The sequence below is a fragment of the Nipponia nippon genome, unplaced genomic scaffold, assembly GCF_047370975.1.
Source record: "Nipponia nippon isolate SJK-2023a ecotype South Korea unplaced genomic scaffold, ASM4737097v1 scaffold_3, whole genome shotgun sequence".
In the NCBI taxonomy this organism is placed as follows: domain Eukaryota; kingdom Metazoa; phylum Chordata; class Aves; order Pelecaniformes; family Threskiornithidae; genus Nipponia; species Nipponia nippon.
In genome coordinates this window covers 118,071,413-118,089,871 of record NW_028262347.1, presented here as the reverse complement: position 1 = coordinate 118,089,871, position 18,459 = coordinate 118,071,413, and the positions used below count along the sequence as shown (strand labels likewise).

At 35.6% G+C, this 18,459-nt stretch overlaps 1 protein-coding gene across 3 annotated transcripts in view; it reads right to left on the bottom strand.

Annotated features, from left to right (window-relative positions):
- Positions 1 to 18,459, bottom strand: part of ATRNL1 (attractin like 1) — a 528,683-nt gene that overhangs the window by 321,458 nt on the left and 188,766 nt on the right. For all 3 annotated transcript variants that reach the window (XM_087766532.1, XM_087766530.1, XM_009476061.2), the window contains exon 21: positions 7,207 to 7,259. In XM_087766532.1, the coding sequence (XP_087622658.1) occupies positions 7,207 to 7,259 (53 nt within the window). The remainder of the gene's footprint in view (positions 1 to 7,206; positions 7,260 to 18,459) is intronic.

Genomic DNA, 18,459 nt, shown 5'->3' with positions numbered 1-18,459 from the left:
TTCAAAAATAAAGTGCGGGGTTTTCAAACAAAGAAAATCCCCAATATTTAAAAAAAAAAAAGTAAATACATATAAGGAAAGATTCTCCAATTCACATTAAAGTCTGAAAATGATTGGCAGCAAAACTGGTTCTTTAGCGTGTCCAGAAAAGCTGCAAGCCAACCTAGCATTTGGCAAATGAATATGCAGAGCCTGGGGTGAGATCGTAATAGTTTATCATGACCTTCAGATTCTTGGTGTGGTCCTTGTTTTAATTCTCTGGAAGGCAACAGTTAGTTTGTGTGGTTATTTTCACTCAGGGCAAAGACTCCGTTTGTCTGTTGCTCTTTATACTTTCTGAGTTGGTAGGTTTGTTGAGGCTAATCTTTTCTCAAACCATCCTAGAATTGTCTGATTTAAACTATAATCTGTTCCACTAGACTTTAAACACAAAGAAGATTTCTTCTTAAATAGAATTTATTTGTATAAGCCCATATATTCAAAAGGCAACGTGAGTCATTATTGTTACTGTATTTATATATAATAAAAATTGTTTCAGTCTGTATCAAAGTCAATCAGCATTAGATATAATTGTTGGAACTCCCTATTTTAAGTCAAGCATGATAGTTTTACCATTACAATATGTATTTAGTTTAAATTAATGCTGTCCCAAAAGGAAACATGAATTCTACAAATCAGTAGCAAAGTACCTAACTGCTGGTATACATCTCACAACTCAATTAAAATAAACATCTTTTCAATAGCTAAAATTTATTGTTTATGCCCTTTAAGTTTCAACATAGTTTTTAAATATCTGGAAAATCTCTTTTAACAGTTTTATTAAAAGTGTTACTTCCTATTTACCTTCTAAAATACTCTCCTTGGAATGTTCTTGAGTTTAATTCTTCTCTAAGTATAGCAAGTCTGCCACCTAGTGCTTTATTGTCACCTCTAGTACACATTTTATTTGATAATTTTTATTTTCTTTTTTATTTTTTAATAAAAGATGTCATGCTCTAAGTCCATGAACTTAGAATTTCCTTCTTCCTTCCCAGCTCCCTGCACAGATATCTTCAGAGTTTTCACTGAATGTACATGTCATGCTTCCTCACCAATTTTGGATATGAAAAGTATTATTCTTCATCTTTGTGAGTTGCTGACATACTAAGAGGATCACTTATTGCTATCCTTTCTGTATGTACACCAAGGAAACAAGCAATAGTGTTATAAGCTATAATGATTTTATGGCTCAGAGTTTAGAATGGCATGGTAAAGCCATAAACCAACTATTCAGGTCACTCCCCAAAAAGTTGTTGCAAAATATTTAGTAGCTCACATACAATCGCATATTTTTCCTGCGGTGTACTTTAAGTAGAAAAAAATCCAGCTAATAAAATTGGTCCAAAGACAATTTAAAAAAAAAAATAAAAATCTATGAATGTTATTTTCCTACCAGTCATTATGTTGCATTTTTTTAGTGGTAAACATCTGAAAACTCAGCAACGTTTTCTCTGGCTTTCTGTTTCCTCCCTCCATGCCCACAAGGTTGACTAGAAAAGCTCAGTGGTGACAGTGCTCTGTAGCACACCTGACCCTTAAGGCTTCTGCAGATGGGCCTACCATTTTCCTTTCGGCGTGCTTCATCCCCGAAGAACATTTGAAATAGTGGCTGTTGAGTCACTGTGTGAAGCCATCCACAAATGGCATTTCATAAAACCTTCAGGTGAGAGAAAGATTAGAAAGAACTGTGGAAGGAAACACAATGAACCTAGGAAAACGGTTTAAATTTGTACATTCTTTCAGCCTCTTATGTACAGATATTCATGCTTCCTCTTTTTTAAAGGCTGTAAATCCAACAAATCTCCATCAGAGGCTTATGTTCTTGTGAAGATGTGGAATAAATGATCAATAAATTGTTTTTTTGTTTTAATTCTACAAAAAGCCATGAATCATTCAGCCCCACCCTGTTTTAATTCTCTTCGTAAGTGACCCATCCCTCCTGACCTCTATTTATTCCTGGATTCTCTAATCCTTCTCAAAGGTCATGTTCTAATCTCTAAGAAATTTAAAAGTGGGCCTGCTCTGCAGCACAGTAAACTCTATAGTGTTACCCTGGATACATAATGCACTTCTGAATGCAAAAGGCAAGCTTCCACTGCTTTTTCTCTGAGTTCACAGATAGTCAAGGACCCGTGAGACTGTATGCCCAGGCCAAAGAGAAGCACCAGATTAATCAAAAATTTTAATTTATTGTAATTTTATTGAATTGTGACTACATTCTTGCTGTGCATTGCTGAGAAAACCTTCTTGAATGTATGAAAGTTTCACTCTCAAAGTGTGCTGCCCCGTAACCCACTACTGCTGCCTATTTTAAAACAGCAACCAATCTGCAGAACCAAACAGAGAAGCTACTTGTTCTGTCCCTTCACTGCTGATGGTAGTACCCAGAAATAATAAAAAATGCTTCTAAATATTTTGTAAAGGGTAAAAGGGAATAAGAGACTAAGGTATGTAAATCCACATACACTTTTTTCAACTACATTTTCTTAGCTGGCTATTAGACTCGTCTTAGCCAGGAATTCTCTTGGTGGGATAGGCAACCCTTGAGTGCTCAACTAGTGGAAATTCTAACAACTATGTGGGCAAAAAATACAATTTACACCCACACTACTGATTTGTTGTAAGCTTTTAGGCTTCTGTACATAGTAGTATTAGAATCTATCGGCTGTACTTTGTGTTTGGAATGTAGCATTGGGACCGTGACACTTAAGAGTAATGTACATAAAACAGACATTTTGGAAAGTTTTTGACCTTAGAATATGGATATCTAAAAGAGGTTTATGAAGGAGAGTATCACATCCTTTCAAAACAAGGGATTGTTAGCAAGCCTATCATTCACCCTCTGTATAGTAACATATCATGAATTGTAAATTTAAACTCCCATTTTCTCTAGAACACTGGTTTAACTATTTATCTATTTATGATTTAAAGCTTTGTGTCTGTATATAACCCAGGTCAAAATCACAGAAGTGGCATTTGTCCCAGTGATTCCTCCCAATCAGTCTAAAAGTATCTGGTTTTGCTGCATGTCTCTTTGCACCCAGGAGCACTGATTCCAACAGCAATGTATTTCTAATGCTGATGTGCAAAGAACTAATCCAGCAATTTGGATGCATACTTTGCTATCTAGGTGTCACTGTTATACATCATGCTGGCTGAGATACCAAAGAACTATAACAACAACAAATATGAATGCATCATGACAAAATGTTATATTTATGGTTTGTGTACATGCATAAGTCAGCTGCACAACCATCTCCGGCCTCCACTCAGAATTCATTTATATGGATTGAATCAGCTTCCAATCATTCACAGAAAGATTGGCTTCTAACAGAAAGGCCTAGGGATACAGAGCCTTCCTACCAGAACCAGAAGCAGACTTGTACTCCACCTACAAAAATATTTACATGGACAAACAAAACTGCGGCTTTTAAATTCATGAAGCTTTCTTTTGCATTCATATGCTTCTTTTCATTATGTATAAGAAATCTTTGATAAGATTTCCTCTGATATTCCTAAACAATGGCATACTGAACACTTTTCGCTCAAGAAATCCTTCCTCTCAGGAAGTTCCTGACCTGCAAATTGTTGGATGCAAAGAGAGAAATATCACTGTATGTTTGTCCATTTGCTATACTCTTCCCCCGGCATTCATATTCAGCCACTAATGACAACAGGGTACTAGAATAGATAGACCATCATCCAGCTGCTCATGCATTCTTACACATTCAACATTTTTCTCATTTTTGTATCTGTGAGGCTTGTTCTCATTCTTTTACTCTCAGAGAAGTTCGTTCTCTCTGTTGTGCTTTTTCAATCATACAGTGAAGTCATGAAGAATGAAATGAAAATAATTTTAATAGAAGCAATGGCCAATGATTTTCACACGCTCTGGATAATACACTATTGTATGCCCTGTCTGTTTTGCATTTCCTACTCTACTTTTATTAAGTTTTGATAATTTAAAGTAGAAAAACCACTCATGTCCAGTGCTGCCATGTTTTGAAATGTCATATTAGAATGAAATCTGATGTTTAATGAACTGCTCCTGTTATCTCTATGATTCAACAGCTTTCCTGCTATCTGTGTTTATTATCCTTTTGGCATAGTATCTGTACTTAGATTAAGTCCCTGCAATGTTTCAACTTGCTACTTCCTATATAAATCTCATTCTTTTTGATCATGCTAGATCTGTCTGTAATTTTCCTGTTTTCATTTGTGCTAAGATCACTTCTCCAATCGCAACATTATCCACATACAGCATTAATATTCTGCTTACTCTCTTATATCACTACTAAAGGAAACAAATAAGGAAGAAACTAAACCAATGTGTGCTATCCCACTGGCTAACTCTATTAAGTTTAGAGTTTAGTTACTATCTTAAACAGTCTATTGATGTTAATACCAGTGCCCATATCAGCACTATTATGTTCCCCCTCCCTAGGCTTGAGGATGGCAATGACAGGCAAGAGGGAGGAGAGGACTAAGCAAGAACTAGGTAAGCTGGGCAGAGAGCTAAAAGAGATGAAAACAGCTGAAATTTTATAGGGCAGTGGGTATTCACAGTATCACAAGTTGCAGAAAGTTCCTCTAAGGCAACAAGCATTCTCAATCCACATCCTGCTGTTAAAGAGAAATTGAGGTCATCCAATATCATACAAAAGTTAGCCATACACTCAGGATTGAATTCTAAGGTTTTGGCTTAGAAAAGCATTCCAATTTAAGGGCAGTATTTACACAAGTGAAAAAAAGATAAAATTTGAACACTTAAAACTGGTCATTTTGAAGATGGCTAAACTCAAGCATGTGACTAAAAGCTTTCCCGAAGAAGATCCCAACCATACAGCAAATTACAAGTTGCATTCCTATTCTCGCACCATTCACTGATTTTGATTTTAAGTGGTAGAAACAAATGTGCCTAGAATTTTTATTTCTCTTAAACTTATGCGGCTCATAAGTATATACAACTTGGTTTTCCTCAGTATTGTCCTCCCTCCTGAACGATAACTATTCCTGTGCTGTAAAAAATAAGAATATTATTCACTTTGAGGAGAAGCAAAGCAGCAATATGTGTCTAAAGAGAAAGTTTCTTACAAAGTAGTGAAATAAGAACAGAAAAATGCCATCCAACTGTCTGTCTTGTACAAAAGCGAAACAGTTTCTTATACAAATTATAGTCCATGGTGAGGCCGTATTTTAAAATACTTATCCAGATAACAAATTGGAGCATCTCTTTATGACATATATGTATTTTAATACATGATTTAGCAGGTAATGGACGGTGCTGATAAGCAATTGCCATTGAAATCTTAGGTCAGTCAGTTATCCACAAATTATTTCCCATTATGATGCATCATGCACTAAACGCAAGAAATACAGAATTCCATTATTTTAAATTAGCACAGGTTCCTTATTATCTCCAGATAAAATAACTCTGAAAATCGTTTATGTATAATGTTTTAAACGACTGAAAGTATTAAAAGAAGATTTACCATTCAGAACAACAAGATCTTTAAAATACTTTGAAATCTGACAGAAGACAAATAATAGTAGTGAGTTAAAGGTGAAAGGGTATCTTGAATACAGTGCAATTTGTCTCAAACATGATTTATAGACCCAACCTGCAACATGATAGCAAAAAAATAAGTTTTTTCATGCAGGTGCCTGAGGTCTACAAATTTCATTACTGTCATTTCTTTTCCATCTCTTAAATTTAATAACATTTATTTTTAAAGGACAAAACAAATGTCAATACACATATCCAAAATAGCCTATATAGCACTCTTGTTGTAGTATGAGCTTCTCATGTACTCGTTATCTAGCTTTACATCTACAAAATTTATAAAATTCATAGATGCAAAAATTCATTCTTCTAAATACTGAAATTTCTGTTTTGAAATAAGAAAAATTTCTTATGCAACAAACAACAAACTGAATTGAATTGATTTGATATCTTTAGAACACAGTTTTAAGGAGTATTTTCAACTTGGTCTACTTTATGTAAACTGTCAACAATATCTTCAAACAACAGTATTTAAAAATTATCTTCCAGTTTAAAGTATTACATTTCAACTTAACTTGTCGGTGAGAAAAAAAGAACAAAAGCAACCCACGGCAAATTTCTTTAATACCTGGCAAGAGGAATAAACGTTTTAGGCCTAGGGATATGTCAGCATCTGTAATATAGTATGTGTCAATTTTGTTCTGTAAAACATACCTTGCAGATGCAAACCATTTAAGGTAGGAAAGAAACATCAGTAAAGAAAAGAAACATTCATTTATTAGGTAAATGATGCCTTAAAGAGATTCTAAAACAAAGCTTTTATGTACATTCTGAAATGAAATGCTAAAAAACAAGGCCAAAGATCAGAATGGATGCTATAAATATATTCAGAGATATGTCTTTATGCAAGTGTAAGTTTGAGGTTAGGGATGGTGTTAGGAAACAATAGACAAATGGATCCAATTGTCTGACATTGAGTAGGTATGCACAAAAGTTGCAAAAGGTAAAGCAGTGCTCTCCAACACCACTTACGTTTTTATGATGATTAAAATTACTATTTAACATCTATATTGGCACAGCAATAATTGGCACAACTCACTAAGGGATTTCTGCGCATGGGTAATAAGCATACCCATCCCTTCAGGTCTTTCACTATAACTATCAGAAATGTAATGCTTTAAAGTAAACGTGCCAGAGGCACCTTTTCTACAACAGTAAAAACATGGAGACAAGACACAGTATCATTTTACGATACGCTGGAGAGCAGCTGCGTATCATGTCCCTGGGAGGCAGGCTGGCTAAACTATTCAGTGTCCCAAGGAAATACTGCTGTCTAGCCTATTTGCATTTCCCCTGTCTTTTAAACAATGACACAATTACTTCCTTTCATTCACATATGTTGAGATACAGAGAATAACCCAATGGCTTGGTCAGTCCCTCTCACCTAGGCATAAGGAATCAACTTTTAGTAGATTTTAATTTGCATTCTTGTGGACAAAGTAACAGAGAAGCCCAGTGGGGCATTTTATTTTTCAGTCAAAATATCAACGTGCCCAACTTCAGAAAATCTTAAGAAAAATATTTTGTTTTTCTGAGGAAATGAAATTATTGCATAATATGTAAATAGCATTTAAGTACTGAACATTAAAAATATAAGTACTCACAGTAGCACGTTCCCCTAAGTGGATTTCCAAGATACCTATTTTCAGAGTCACAGCTGCAGGGGGAAAAAAAGACAAAACCAAACATTCCCATTAAACACACTATAGTTTTAATAGAAATGCAGCTAGAATATTTATTCCAAATAGCATGAGTTTCATTACTAGTAGCACAAATACATGAAAATAAAATGTATTGGATACAGTTCTTAATTAGGGTGTGCTACTTGCCGGAGGCACCTCTCCTTATAAAAGAAACCCAGAGTGACTAGGCTTTTGAATAAGGCACTTCAATCATGTGCTTAAAAGTCGGTGCCTATTGCAGGACTTACCACAGGTGGTATGTCTCCACTAATGAAAAGAGGACCAGGCAGAGAGGCCGAGCACTGGATCTCTAATTATCCATGCTGCTTCAGTGACAGCATGAAGCTAAAACTCCCTTGGCTGGTTTTGATCCCTCCACTGGCCCTCTCCAAGACAAGAGCTGAGCACCAATCAGGGGGATCGTTCACTACAGAAAATGTTCCTAAATATGTCTTCCTCTAACACACACAGTCCTGAAACATTACCAGATCAGGCTTTGCACCCTCAGACACTTTCCACACCTCTTCATGCAATCCCTTCAGGGATGGAACATATTCTCTCCATTTCCAACCACACAAACACCACACTGGTGGGCTGCAATAACTCTTTCATATTATTTCCAACTCTTTCAATGAAAAAACAATGAAAAAAAAACCCCAACCCGTCCAATGTACTGATGCTGCTGACAAGACATGTACATGGTAAGAGCTGGAGAAGTATCTTTCTTATTGATAAGATGTACAGATATTTTCAGAGACACGAAATATTCTACAGAATTTTGCAGTGATCAAATTGAGTTATGTAACTTTTCTCTAAAAACGCCAAGTACCTTAACAGACAATGATTATCCAGCGTTTAGTTTTCTTGGCTATTCCACAGAAGTCTCCAGCAAGATTATAATTTTCTATTAAACACACAGAATGATTCATAAAACAAAGAGAAAGGTTATTGCTGCCTATTAAATTCCATATAAATATTTTCCCAGAGGAAACCTGGATTATTTAATAGCTTGGACTACCTTTTCATTACTTTTTTCTAAGAAACTTAAATTGCAAGGAAATTTTTTGTGTTATTTTATTTGTGAGCAATCTTAAAAAACTTTCTAACTTGGATGTCATATCATTTAACAAGATGCAGACTGTAGAATAGTGTTTGTATTTCTGTTGGTCTCTTCATTAGTTTCCCAATGGTGATTCTTAACATGTTCATTTTTATTAAAAAGTAGGCAGAAAATCTCTATGACTCTTTGTTACAATATCATAAAGAAAATAATCAACAGTAGCATTAAAATGGAAAAAGCAGAAAAACAGATGTGCTGGACTCTGCCCTTGCCCACTCCTGGTGTCATTTCAGTGTGAGAGCTCTTTGCAGGGTCAACTATACAGAAATTCAACATATTTTTTATATAGAAAAACTTTTGCTTAAACTCCAAGAAACCAAAAAACCATATGCTTCAACTCTTAACTGCAGCACACAATTTGAGGTCACACAGACACTCTGGCCCTATAGTCCATTCCACAGAATTTAGAGGAGGAATTGATGCTGAAGTCTCTCTTTTGTATGTACTTATAAAGGAAAGGAGAAAATAATATCAAGGAATAACACTGGTCTGCCTGACACACTTTTTTTCTAAACATCACAAAACACTATCTAAATTCATCAAAGAACAGCTTACTACTTAAACAGATTAGGCTTGTAAAAATAGACGCATGTGTCTGAAAGTGTCTTTGGCAATTTGAAAGAAAGAGCTAAGGGAAAAGGATCATTTTTGAATGAAGAGTTTAAAAGAATTTCCTTTTCTTGTATGTAAGATTGTCACATAAATGAGACAGTATATCATGCAACAAATTATAATAACATGACAGAGATTATTGTAAGGGAATTTTATTTTTTCTCCTGAATTGTTTCAAAGGCAAAGTAGAATATTAAATACAGGCAGTATTCACAATATGCTGGGGTTTTATACCAGAACACACAAATATATTTTATATAAATAACTGTGTATTCAGAGTCTTGTCTGAGAAAAGACAAGAAACTTTCTCAGAAGGCAAGAAACTTACTCCACTGCTCACTGATAATGGCACTGATTTACGTACGACATGGAAGAGCAATGTCTGAGCACCAGTAACAATAAGCTGTATAACTTTCCATCAGGAGAGACTACACAAATTCTGCTGTGAACTCTTGCCAGCCACAGCACTTACCTGTGGTGATTTGACCCAGGGTCTAAAAGAAGCTTAGTTTGCTCCTGGCACAAAACAGAACTTTTTTTTTTTTTTTTTAAATCTTGGAAATCTTTATGAAAAGGAAAGCTGTTTCCATACAGCTTCCCTTCTCCATTCAGCTACCCTTCTCATCAGATGAAACTATCTCCTGTGGATCAATAATGACCAGAATCCAAGGATTTGAAGCATCACGTATACCTTTCTGGTATTTATATTTCTATTTATATTACAGAAAAAACACAAGAATACGTAAAATAAAAATATCTATAAAATCCATCTAATGCACCACAGGTCTCACTACTTAAAAGAACACACAAAAGAATGCTTAATATGAAAATTACTAGGTATGGAATATTTTGCAATATACAAGTATTCGTAAGTATTCATTCAAATCCAAATAATTACTAATTCCCTGACAATTATAGAAGTGACCTTCAAGAATCTTGAAGAGAAAATGGCAATGCAATTTTACAGCCAGCCATTTCAGTTGTTTCAGCATAATGCATGATGAAATGATAAAATATGCATAATAAAAAAATAACAGTGAATTACACCACAGCAAAGTATTTTGATGTATTATCATATATATTATATTTCTGTATTGGGAGCCTCACGGAAGACATTGTACTCAAGGAGCTAGTGATCTTGGGCAAGGCATGTCTGATCCCCTGGTCCCTGTTTGTCAGGCTTGAGAAGCCCGTCTGTGAGCACAGGTAGCCACTGGAAGGAAAGGTGCTGGAAAGCCCCGTGCCAGCCTGTGCTGTGCGCTGGTGGGTGTTATCAAAGAGAACCTTCCAGCTTGTCAGGAGGAGATACATGGTTTTGTTTTTACACAAGATAAAAGGCACCACGGTATGGGAGGGAGGAGGAGGCTCTCCATGGGTGGGATCTGTGCAGCACACCGGGGGAAAATCCATGCTGGGTCCATCCAGTGCTGCATGCACTGAAGGGGCATAAGCCTTACCTGCTATCTGTATTCCTCTTTTTATCCCATCTCATTGAAACAGCTAGTTTATTACACCATTTGTTGCCAGGCCTTATTGAGATACAGAAAGAACCCTGCACCGCCTCTCTTGCTTCCTCCTCTGTCCCCTGGTGCTGAACTTTCATAATGTGCATTAGGAATAGCACGAGGTGGAGTTCTTCCTAGTTAGGGAAGCCTGCTTTAATTCAAACGAAAGATGCTATTTAAACACTTAGTTTTCAGCAGAGTGAAAAGATGAAACTAATAGGATTAGGAATACATCTAAAATTGTTCAGGTGAGTATGTCAGCTAGGATCTGAATAAATTTAGTTTTGTCTTTTAATCTTATCCTATTTCATTATGCATATGTATTGCTCTGCATTAGTCACTAATTAGGGTTCCAATTACAAAATTTCCTATTCACTGAATTATTTCCTTATGAGCTTTACTCATTGTAGTAATTTTTGTACCTTTTCCAAAAGCCAGCACACATTTGACCATATGTGAAGCATAATATATGCCTCGTATCTGTGAAATGGGAGCTACACTCGTTATTTTACGTGCCATAGGGCTATGATCATTTGCCTTAAGTGGTAATAATGAATGAGCAGTTCCACTCTGGCATGCCTCCAAAGACACAGCTCCCATTTACAAGGACAAATGGAGGAAGGCTCCTACCAGGTTACGTACAAGTTCTACGGTTTGTTCCAATACAAAAGTATTCAATTCATCAAGCTCACTGACCTTCTCATAGCCTGCTATTAGCAGTTATTCCCCAGCCTCTCCCTCAATTATCCTTTCAAAACTGAACCATTTTCTTTTACTTTCTTTTTTTCTCCCCTTATTTCCTGGGACTTCAAAATAAAAGTTATGGACAAATGCATTAAAAAAAAAAATTTTCCCATGTTTATGACCAAGTGAATGATAAGTTCTGTCTTTCTCTTTAAATACCATAAACATGTCCAAGAGTACATGTCTACATTAATATTCACAGATTTGGGTTTTTTTGTTTTAATGAATGAAAGGCTTTTTCGTCAGACTGAGTTTACAAATGACCCTCGGTTGAAGCTTAGCAACGTATATGTTCTTGTGCACTATATCCACATCTTCCAACCTTAAGAAAGCTAAGAAACTGGCGGTAGAGGAATATATACATCTAATTTTATTGTCCTTACTGGTATCTCCATTAAGGAAGGGTATACCTTCAAGCTTCTCACCTAAAGAAAACTGTCAGAATATAACAGCACCCTAGATCTACAGTTTTCTAGACTAGTGATTTGATCGAGTAGAAAACTTCTTATAACAGTTCATCCAACTTTTGATAATGAAGGCAGGATTTTCTGCAGTTCTGCTGCCACCACTAATTGGTAAAGCTTTCCTTTCAATTAAAAGTGAGGCAATAAAAGAGAAACAGGGGAAGAGTAACCTAAGTAGGGCTGGTCTTTCCTCTAGCTGAATTTGTTTCTAATGTCAGACTCTCAGGGAAGACAAAAATGCATGTCAGACTACTCTAAAAGACAATATTCTTTTATTCAACTGATTCCCTGCTGAGGCAGTTGTATCTTGTTCTGGCCTAGGCACAGGCTTGTCAACTATACTGAGTAGGTATTTATGACCCCTACCTCATATTTTGACCTTGCAAATTAACACAGGCCACTTCCACAGAGTCTGGGGGAAAGTGATCATCTTTCTGATCTACAGCTGGTCATAGACAGGTCTGGGATTTTGCCTAGGTTCTTAGCATTGCATCTAAAAGGTTCCTGAAAAATAAAGACTAATGGACTTAGCAGATTATTGCCGGGCCCTGACTGACGGCTTGCCCCAGCTTTTAGATGAGTAAAGAATATCTTCTAGGACTACTGTTCAGCTTCTGCTCAACCCTCTTCTAGCCTTTCCTTCTCATTCTGTCCCCTATCTAGTGGTCTTGCTCCTGCTGTCCTTCACCATGCCTTCCTGCTTCTGATCAACTTGTCCCTGTTGCCGCTCTTGCACAACAGGCTCCTGTTTTCATTCTACTTTCCTGGTACCACAGTGGTATGATGCTATGGGGTTTTTGAATAGTGGGATACTATTTAAGACAACATAATCTGGTTACTCGGGACACCTCGTAACCAAAGTTCAAACAGTGTTTGTAAAGCTAAACTTAAGTCTTCTCTAGTCACGTGGTTAGGCCTGTGGCATCATAAGTGGACTATGAAGCATTACTACATACTACTGTATATTACTACATCCTCAGCATTAAAAATATGCCCATGGTCCTCTGACTGCAGCTTTTGCGGACACTTATGAGTTAGCTGATGAACCTTTAGTAATAAAAATGTAGTAACACAGAGCTCACCCCAGATTCATACGCAGGTATTTACCCTGCTTGTTGGTTACCCCTTCTTGAAAGTCATGCAAGACTTCCTATTCTAAATATTTTCCAGCAATGAGAAAATTAGCTGAGGTATATGATTAACTATAGTCAATAATGATAATTGGCTGTAATTCATAACAATTTGGAAGTGATGCCATAGAAACTCCAGCTTTTCAGCTCAAGAGTGGTAACTCATGGATGAAAGCACCAACCTCAGCTATTCTTGGGTTATTAACTGGTCCAGAACAGTGAGTGACTGATACCTGGATTGGAACCCCAATTCACACTTATACATGGATGCAAGAGAACAAAAATCCCCAGGTCTTGACTTAGGCCTGCTTAGTTTCAATACCTTTTACACAGAACTGCCAAAGAACATACACATCTTTTAACCATCAACAACAGTTAAACAAAAATGGTCAATAGCAATGAAAGTGAGTGGTCTCACAACCAGCAAAGTTATACTACACCAGCCTGTCTCATGTATTGGGAGTTCACGCATGTTTAAAAGATTCAGAAGCAGCATCATTCTTCCACAGAAGTGCTAAGATTCAGATGAGATAATGGAGCTCGGATGATATATTTATTGAAAAATAGGTATTGTCAGCAAAGTTAGAGAGTGCTTTGTGATTTTCAGAGAACAGGTTTGTTTAATTGCTAACTATTATTGTATTTTCATCCTGCTACTATAATCTATATTTTGCTGCAGTGAAATACACAAACTAATAATCTATAAATGCAAATATATCCCTCTTATAGTTAAGGGTCTGCTTCTTGACTGTGTTGACATTGTACTATGTTGTCCCAATGTTCTCCATTAATACTGAAGTATGTGAATAGGTCTCTCAATTTTTTTGAGCTACAATAAAGCACATTTGGTTGTAATGTAAAAATTGGACACTTTCACTTCTCTCAGTGCAAAGATCCTTCCCGTCATGAGCAACCTTTCTGCTTTAGATATAAAGATTTTTCAGCCTACCTCTTAAGATAATGGTAACTAAAAGGGTAAAATGTACTGGGATTTATGTTTCCAGTTAGGACTTTTTAATAATGTGGGGAAATGATTTATTTGTTTCTTCTTGTAAGTGCACATAATGATGTTTTGAGACAATGTTTTTTCTGCAGACTAATTTGTCTTCTCTTCACGTAATTCATGAAAAAGGCCTAGGCCAGCAATACTTCCTTCTTTTTTTTTTTTTTTTTAATCTAGGCTGATCTCATCAAAAGAAAAACTAAAACATTCTAGCTTCATAAGCAAATTTTCCATTTTCAGATTTCCCTCATGCTATTCAAATCCTTCTTCCCTGCAAGATCAAGAATAATTAATATTATAGGGTTTTTATATACTCTTTGAAGTAACGATATCTCAAATCACTAAATACATTGCACTGCAGGAGAAAATTAACTTTCAAACAGGTGAAAAACTTATCACATAATTATATAATTAAGATAAATTAGTTAAGAGATAAAATAAGATTTTCTAATAAACTTCAGATTATATTTTCATCTCATCTTCTATACAAGAATTAAGTAACCTATAGCCATCATTTGGAACTATCTGGACAAAAAAAAATAATAAATCTTTGTTAATCATCAGGAATCAGAGACCAAAAAGATTTCACATGCCAAGGCTGCCTACTCTGAACCAGAAAATCTCATGTCCATGGCCTTACTCTTTCCCTCTGGTACTCTCCTTTCTCTATGAATGACCATGTTTTTGGCAGTGATGCACACAAACTTTTATATATCTAAAAGGGGTGAGCTTGGAAAAGCAGAATTCCTGCGTATCTGAAATTGTTCTTTCAAACTGGAGGAGGAGAAATACGCACAATTCTTCTCTCGCATTTTGACCTATTTCAGACATTTCTCCAGCCCTTAAAAAGTAAATGGTAAATATATCCCAGACAGCTCAAAATAAGATGCTATGTTTACACTGATCTGAACCACATCTCCAAGAAATATTAGCACAGTTTTCTCAACTATTTCTTTCCTTTTAGCTAAAAGAATTAGATAGAAGCAATGGTAAAATAATCAGCCATAGTTTATGAATACTTATTAGTGCTCAAACTGAAATGCAGCTCCTCCTAAATTTTTACTTTGCAAAAAATCAGTGAACAGTTGACAAAATTTACATATGTTTCATTCTTTTGAAAGATAAATATTGATGAAATATGTTAAATGTTAACTTAATATCAACAACAGAATATTCATGAATCTGCATCCCTAAGCATAAGCAGTTTGTAAACAGTTTCTTTTGCAATCAGTTTTAATATAAAGTTCTCAGTGGAACACTGATTTTATTTTCACTAAGATTTCATGGAAAGAATATTCATATAATCATGAAAACAAGAAGTATAGGTCTTTGGGTTAAAATGACTAAATTTCTTCATATTTCAAAACCTCCCTGTTCAAATAGCACTGGTAACTGCATTTAAAAATTCATGTTCATAAGTATGAACTCTTCTGCCAGTAATTTCAAAATGAAAGAGGTGTACTAAAAACAAATACAAAGGACATTCAAAGAAAAATTCTTTCATATGATCATCTCATGCTATTCACTGCTGGTGATGTTCTGGGAGTATCCAAGGGTCTTTGTATATTTTCGTTATTTAGAAACCGGTCCTCAAAAAGAGCAGGAGAGCTAGCACTTCAGCAACATTAAATATTCTGACAGGCCCTGACAGTCAGAGTGAATGTGTTGTAAATGTATACAGCAGTTAGACCAGATTAAAAAACAAAACAACTAAATCCCAGGAGTTTTACTGCATTATTAGTCATCACTGAATAGTAAAAATGCACTATTAATAAGTGTATTTGTAGTAAGTATATTTAACTATTAAACAGCTTTTTTTTTTTTTTAAATGTGCATTAATATGACTATCTTATTATTGTTGAATTTAATTTGTGGTCAGCTGCTGACGAAAATGATTGCAAAGAAATACTCAATTAAGATCTTCATGCAGAAAGTTCAATGCTATAGTATTATAGAGTGCTACAGGGTTCTCATCTGTTTACATTCGATCTTCCTTGCTTTCATTTTACTTTGCTTTCAAGATTTTTGTGTAGTTTTTTCTTTGTTTGTTTGTTTTTTAAACAAAACCACTATTTATATAAGACTATCAAGGTTTCTTTAATTTTGAGGCAATTTAAGGAAAAGGCAATTTAAGAAATATGTATTTGAGGATGCCATACATACACTGTAATATCCAGAAGATGGTATGAAGACAGGCAAGTTACTTTTTCTACTTAAAATTATGCAAGATAACTTGTACTAGGGAATTTTAGAAAATAGCTATGTTATCTAAATTATTCCTCCACCTGCAACACCAACTTCTACAGTATTAATGTTATAATATGAACATAAAGCATAAATCTTACAGAGGTTTAAGTATAATATATAGTGCAAATGGTAAACTGTCATTCTTACTTTTAGGAGGCCTAAACTCTAGCTATTGCATGATATTTTCCAATTAATTTCAATATTCCTAGATGACTGAGGAGTTTCTACCTAGATACTCAGGAAGTATAATCAGAATATTTACTTATTATACTTGTTTCCTGTGGCATTGACAGAAATCATCAGAGAATCACATCTTCTCCTTGAACAACAATGAATGGCGAGCCTTCAAAAAAATACCACAAGTGACCCATGGGAGAGTGATCATTAGAAACCAAATATGGAGGCATGGCAGTTTCCAGACTCCTAGCTTCCTTCTTGTCCTTCTGGTTTTTAAAACCACAACTTTGTCCATCAGACCATTTCAATATCTATAAATCTATCCAATATGTTGTTCTGACAAGTTCTTTTCCTGCCTAAAAGAACTGTCTTTACTCTCCCCACATGGCAAAGTCCATCAAATTCATGCCTTATTAACCTACCATCATTCCATCATAACCATGTCTGGCCTCTTTTTAAGTCCTTTTTAATATCTAGGATATCAACCCCATCTAACCTGCACCATCTTTTATTTAACTTTATTAAAAAAGATACCAATCCAAGAGATACAGAAATATCTATTAAGAGCAAAACACATAAAAGAGTATGGGTGGTTGGAGAAAGTATGAAGATAAATACACATATTCACTTTTCTCTGGTCCCTTTCCTATGAAGAGCCCCAATCTCCATTAGTCCATTATAGCACATAGTCTCATGAATTTCCTGGAGCAGAGATGACACTGATACTTCTTTATGAAGTGCCAAATACGTGGAAATAAATGTTACTGTCTATGTTGCAACAACAATGCTGTATCTGCCAACACTTCCAATCTTGGCTGACTCTCCTAAAAAAGTTATCTGCCCTTTAAGAAGAAAACTTAAAAGGAATGGCTGTAAAAAAGCAAAGAAAAGTTGACTAAAATGACACTATAGCCTCACGGCAGGGTACTGTGAAGTATTTCATAACAAGAGTCCTGGTCTGTCAGTCTTAATCCATTCAAACTATGTTTATGTTGGTTTTGATAGGCAGGCTGCAGAGGACTACCATGAAAAGCAACGCTTGCTCCTGTGTGAGTACAGTGCAGAGCAGAGCCCTTAACTCCACAAGTAATCCCAACTACTTCCCAAAGGGCAATTCACAGAATAAAGCATTTTTCAAAACAACAGTACAAAAATCTCACCCTAAACAATGACAGAGTGAGAAAAAAAATAAAAAGACTTAGCTACTACAAGAGCTCTGGTGATATAACTTGCAACAGATTAGAAAATTCTTGCATCCCAGCTGGGAGTGACTGGGAAAGCTAAAGACTACACACTTCAAAAAGCCATTTTATCATCCCAGTCTGTGTACCTCAAAGACTCAATCCCTGTACAAAGAGGCTATAAGACAGAAGCTTCAGTTGGCTACTGAAAAATGAAATGGTATAATAAAAAATAGGTAAACTGTCAGAATGCAGTCCTAAAAAAAAATCCACCTGATCACCTGAAATATGCTACTTCCAAAGGGCCATGCTAAACAAAACAACCACTCTTACAGTTGAAAAACCTGAGAGCTGATTATTATTTACAATTTTTTAGCAAAATACTCTAGTAAAAGTAATGGTTTCTTGCTAGCAATGAGCCCCACAGACATGCTTAGGATCAAAGACTTTAACTATTTATGTGACCAACCACTTGCCTCTGTGTGACAACAAATTTAAAAAAAAAAAAAAAGAAAAAAAAAAAGAAAAAAGTGCTGCAACAGAATGTTTTACTGCATCACTAGGACTGATGAAAGTGGTAGATTAAGGGCAAAAAAATCAGGATTACAGAGGACTGAAATTTACTAAACGAGGACCTTTTTTGACATCAGAGAGAAATAAAGAGAACCCAGGAGGCATACAAAAATCCTGTTTAGTAATCCAAACATACGGTAGAGGTGGGATATTACTGATGCAGAGATTGTGTGGGAACAGTTACAGCATAATCCCTTCACAATTCTCTATTTCACCAGCCATGAGCGTTTCTATTTTCTATCCATCATTTTCTGACTGTCTGTTGGTTTGCTTCTTAGCTCAAGCCTGCATAGGATAATAGGCTACAATTACATTAACCACCTTTCATCTCAGTTTGAATTAAATTTGTTCTGTGTGCCAGCATGAAAATCTGTCCCAAGTCATTTTGCTTAAGTCAAAGAATAATATACTCCCTCAGT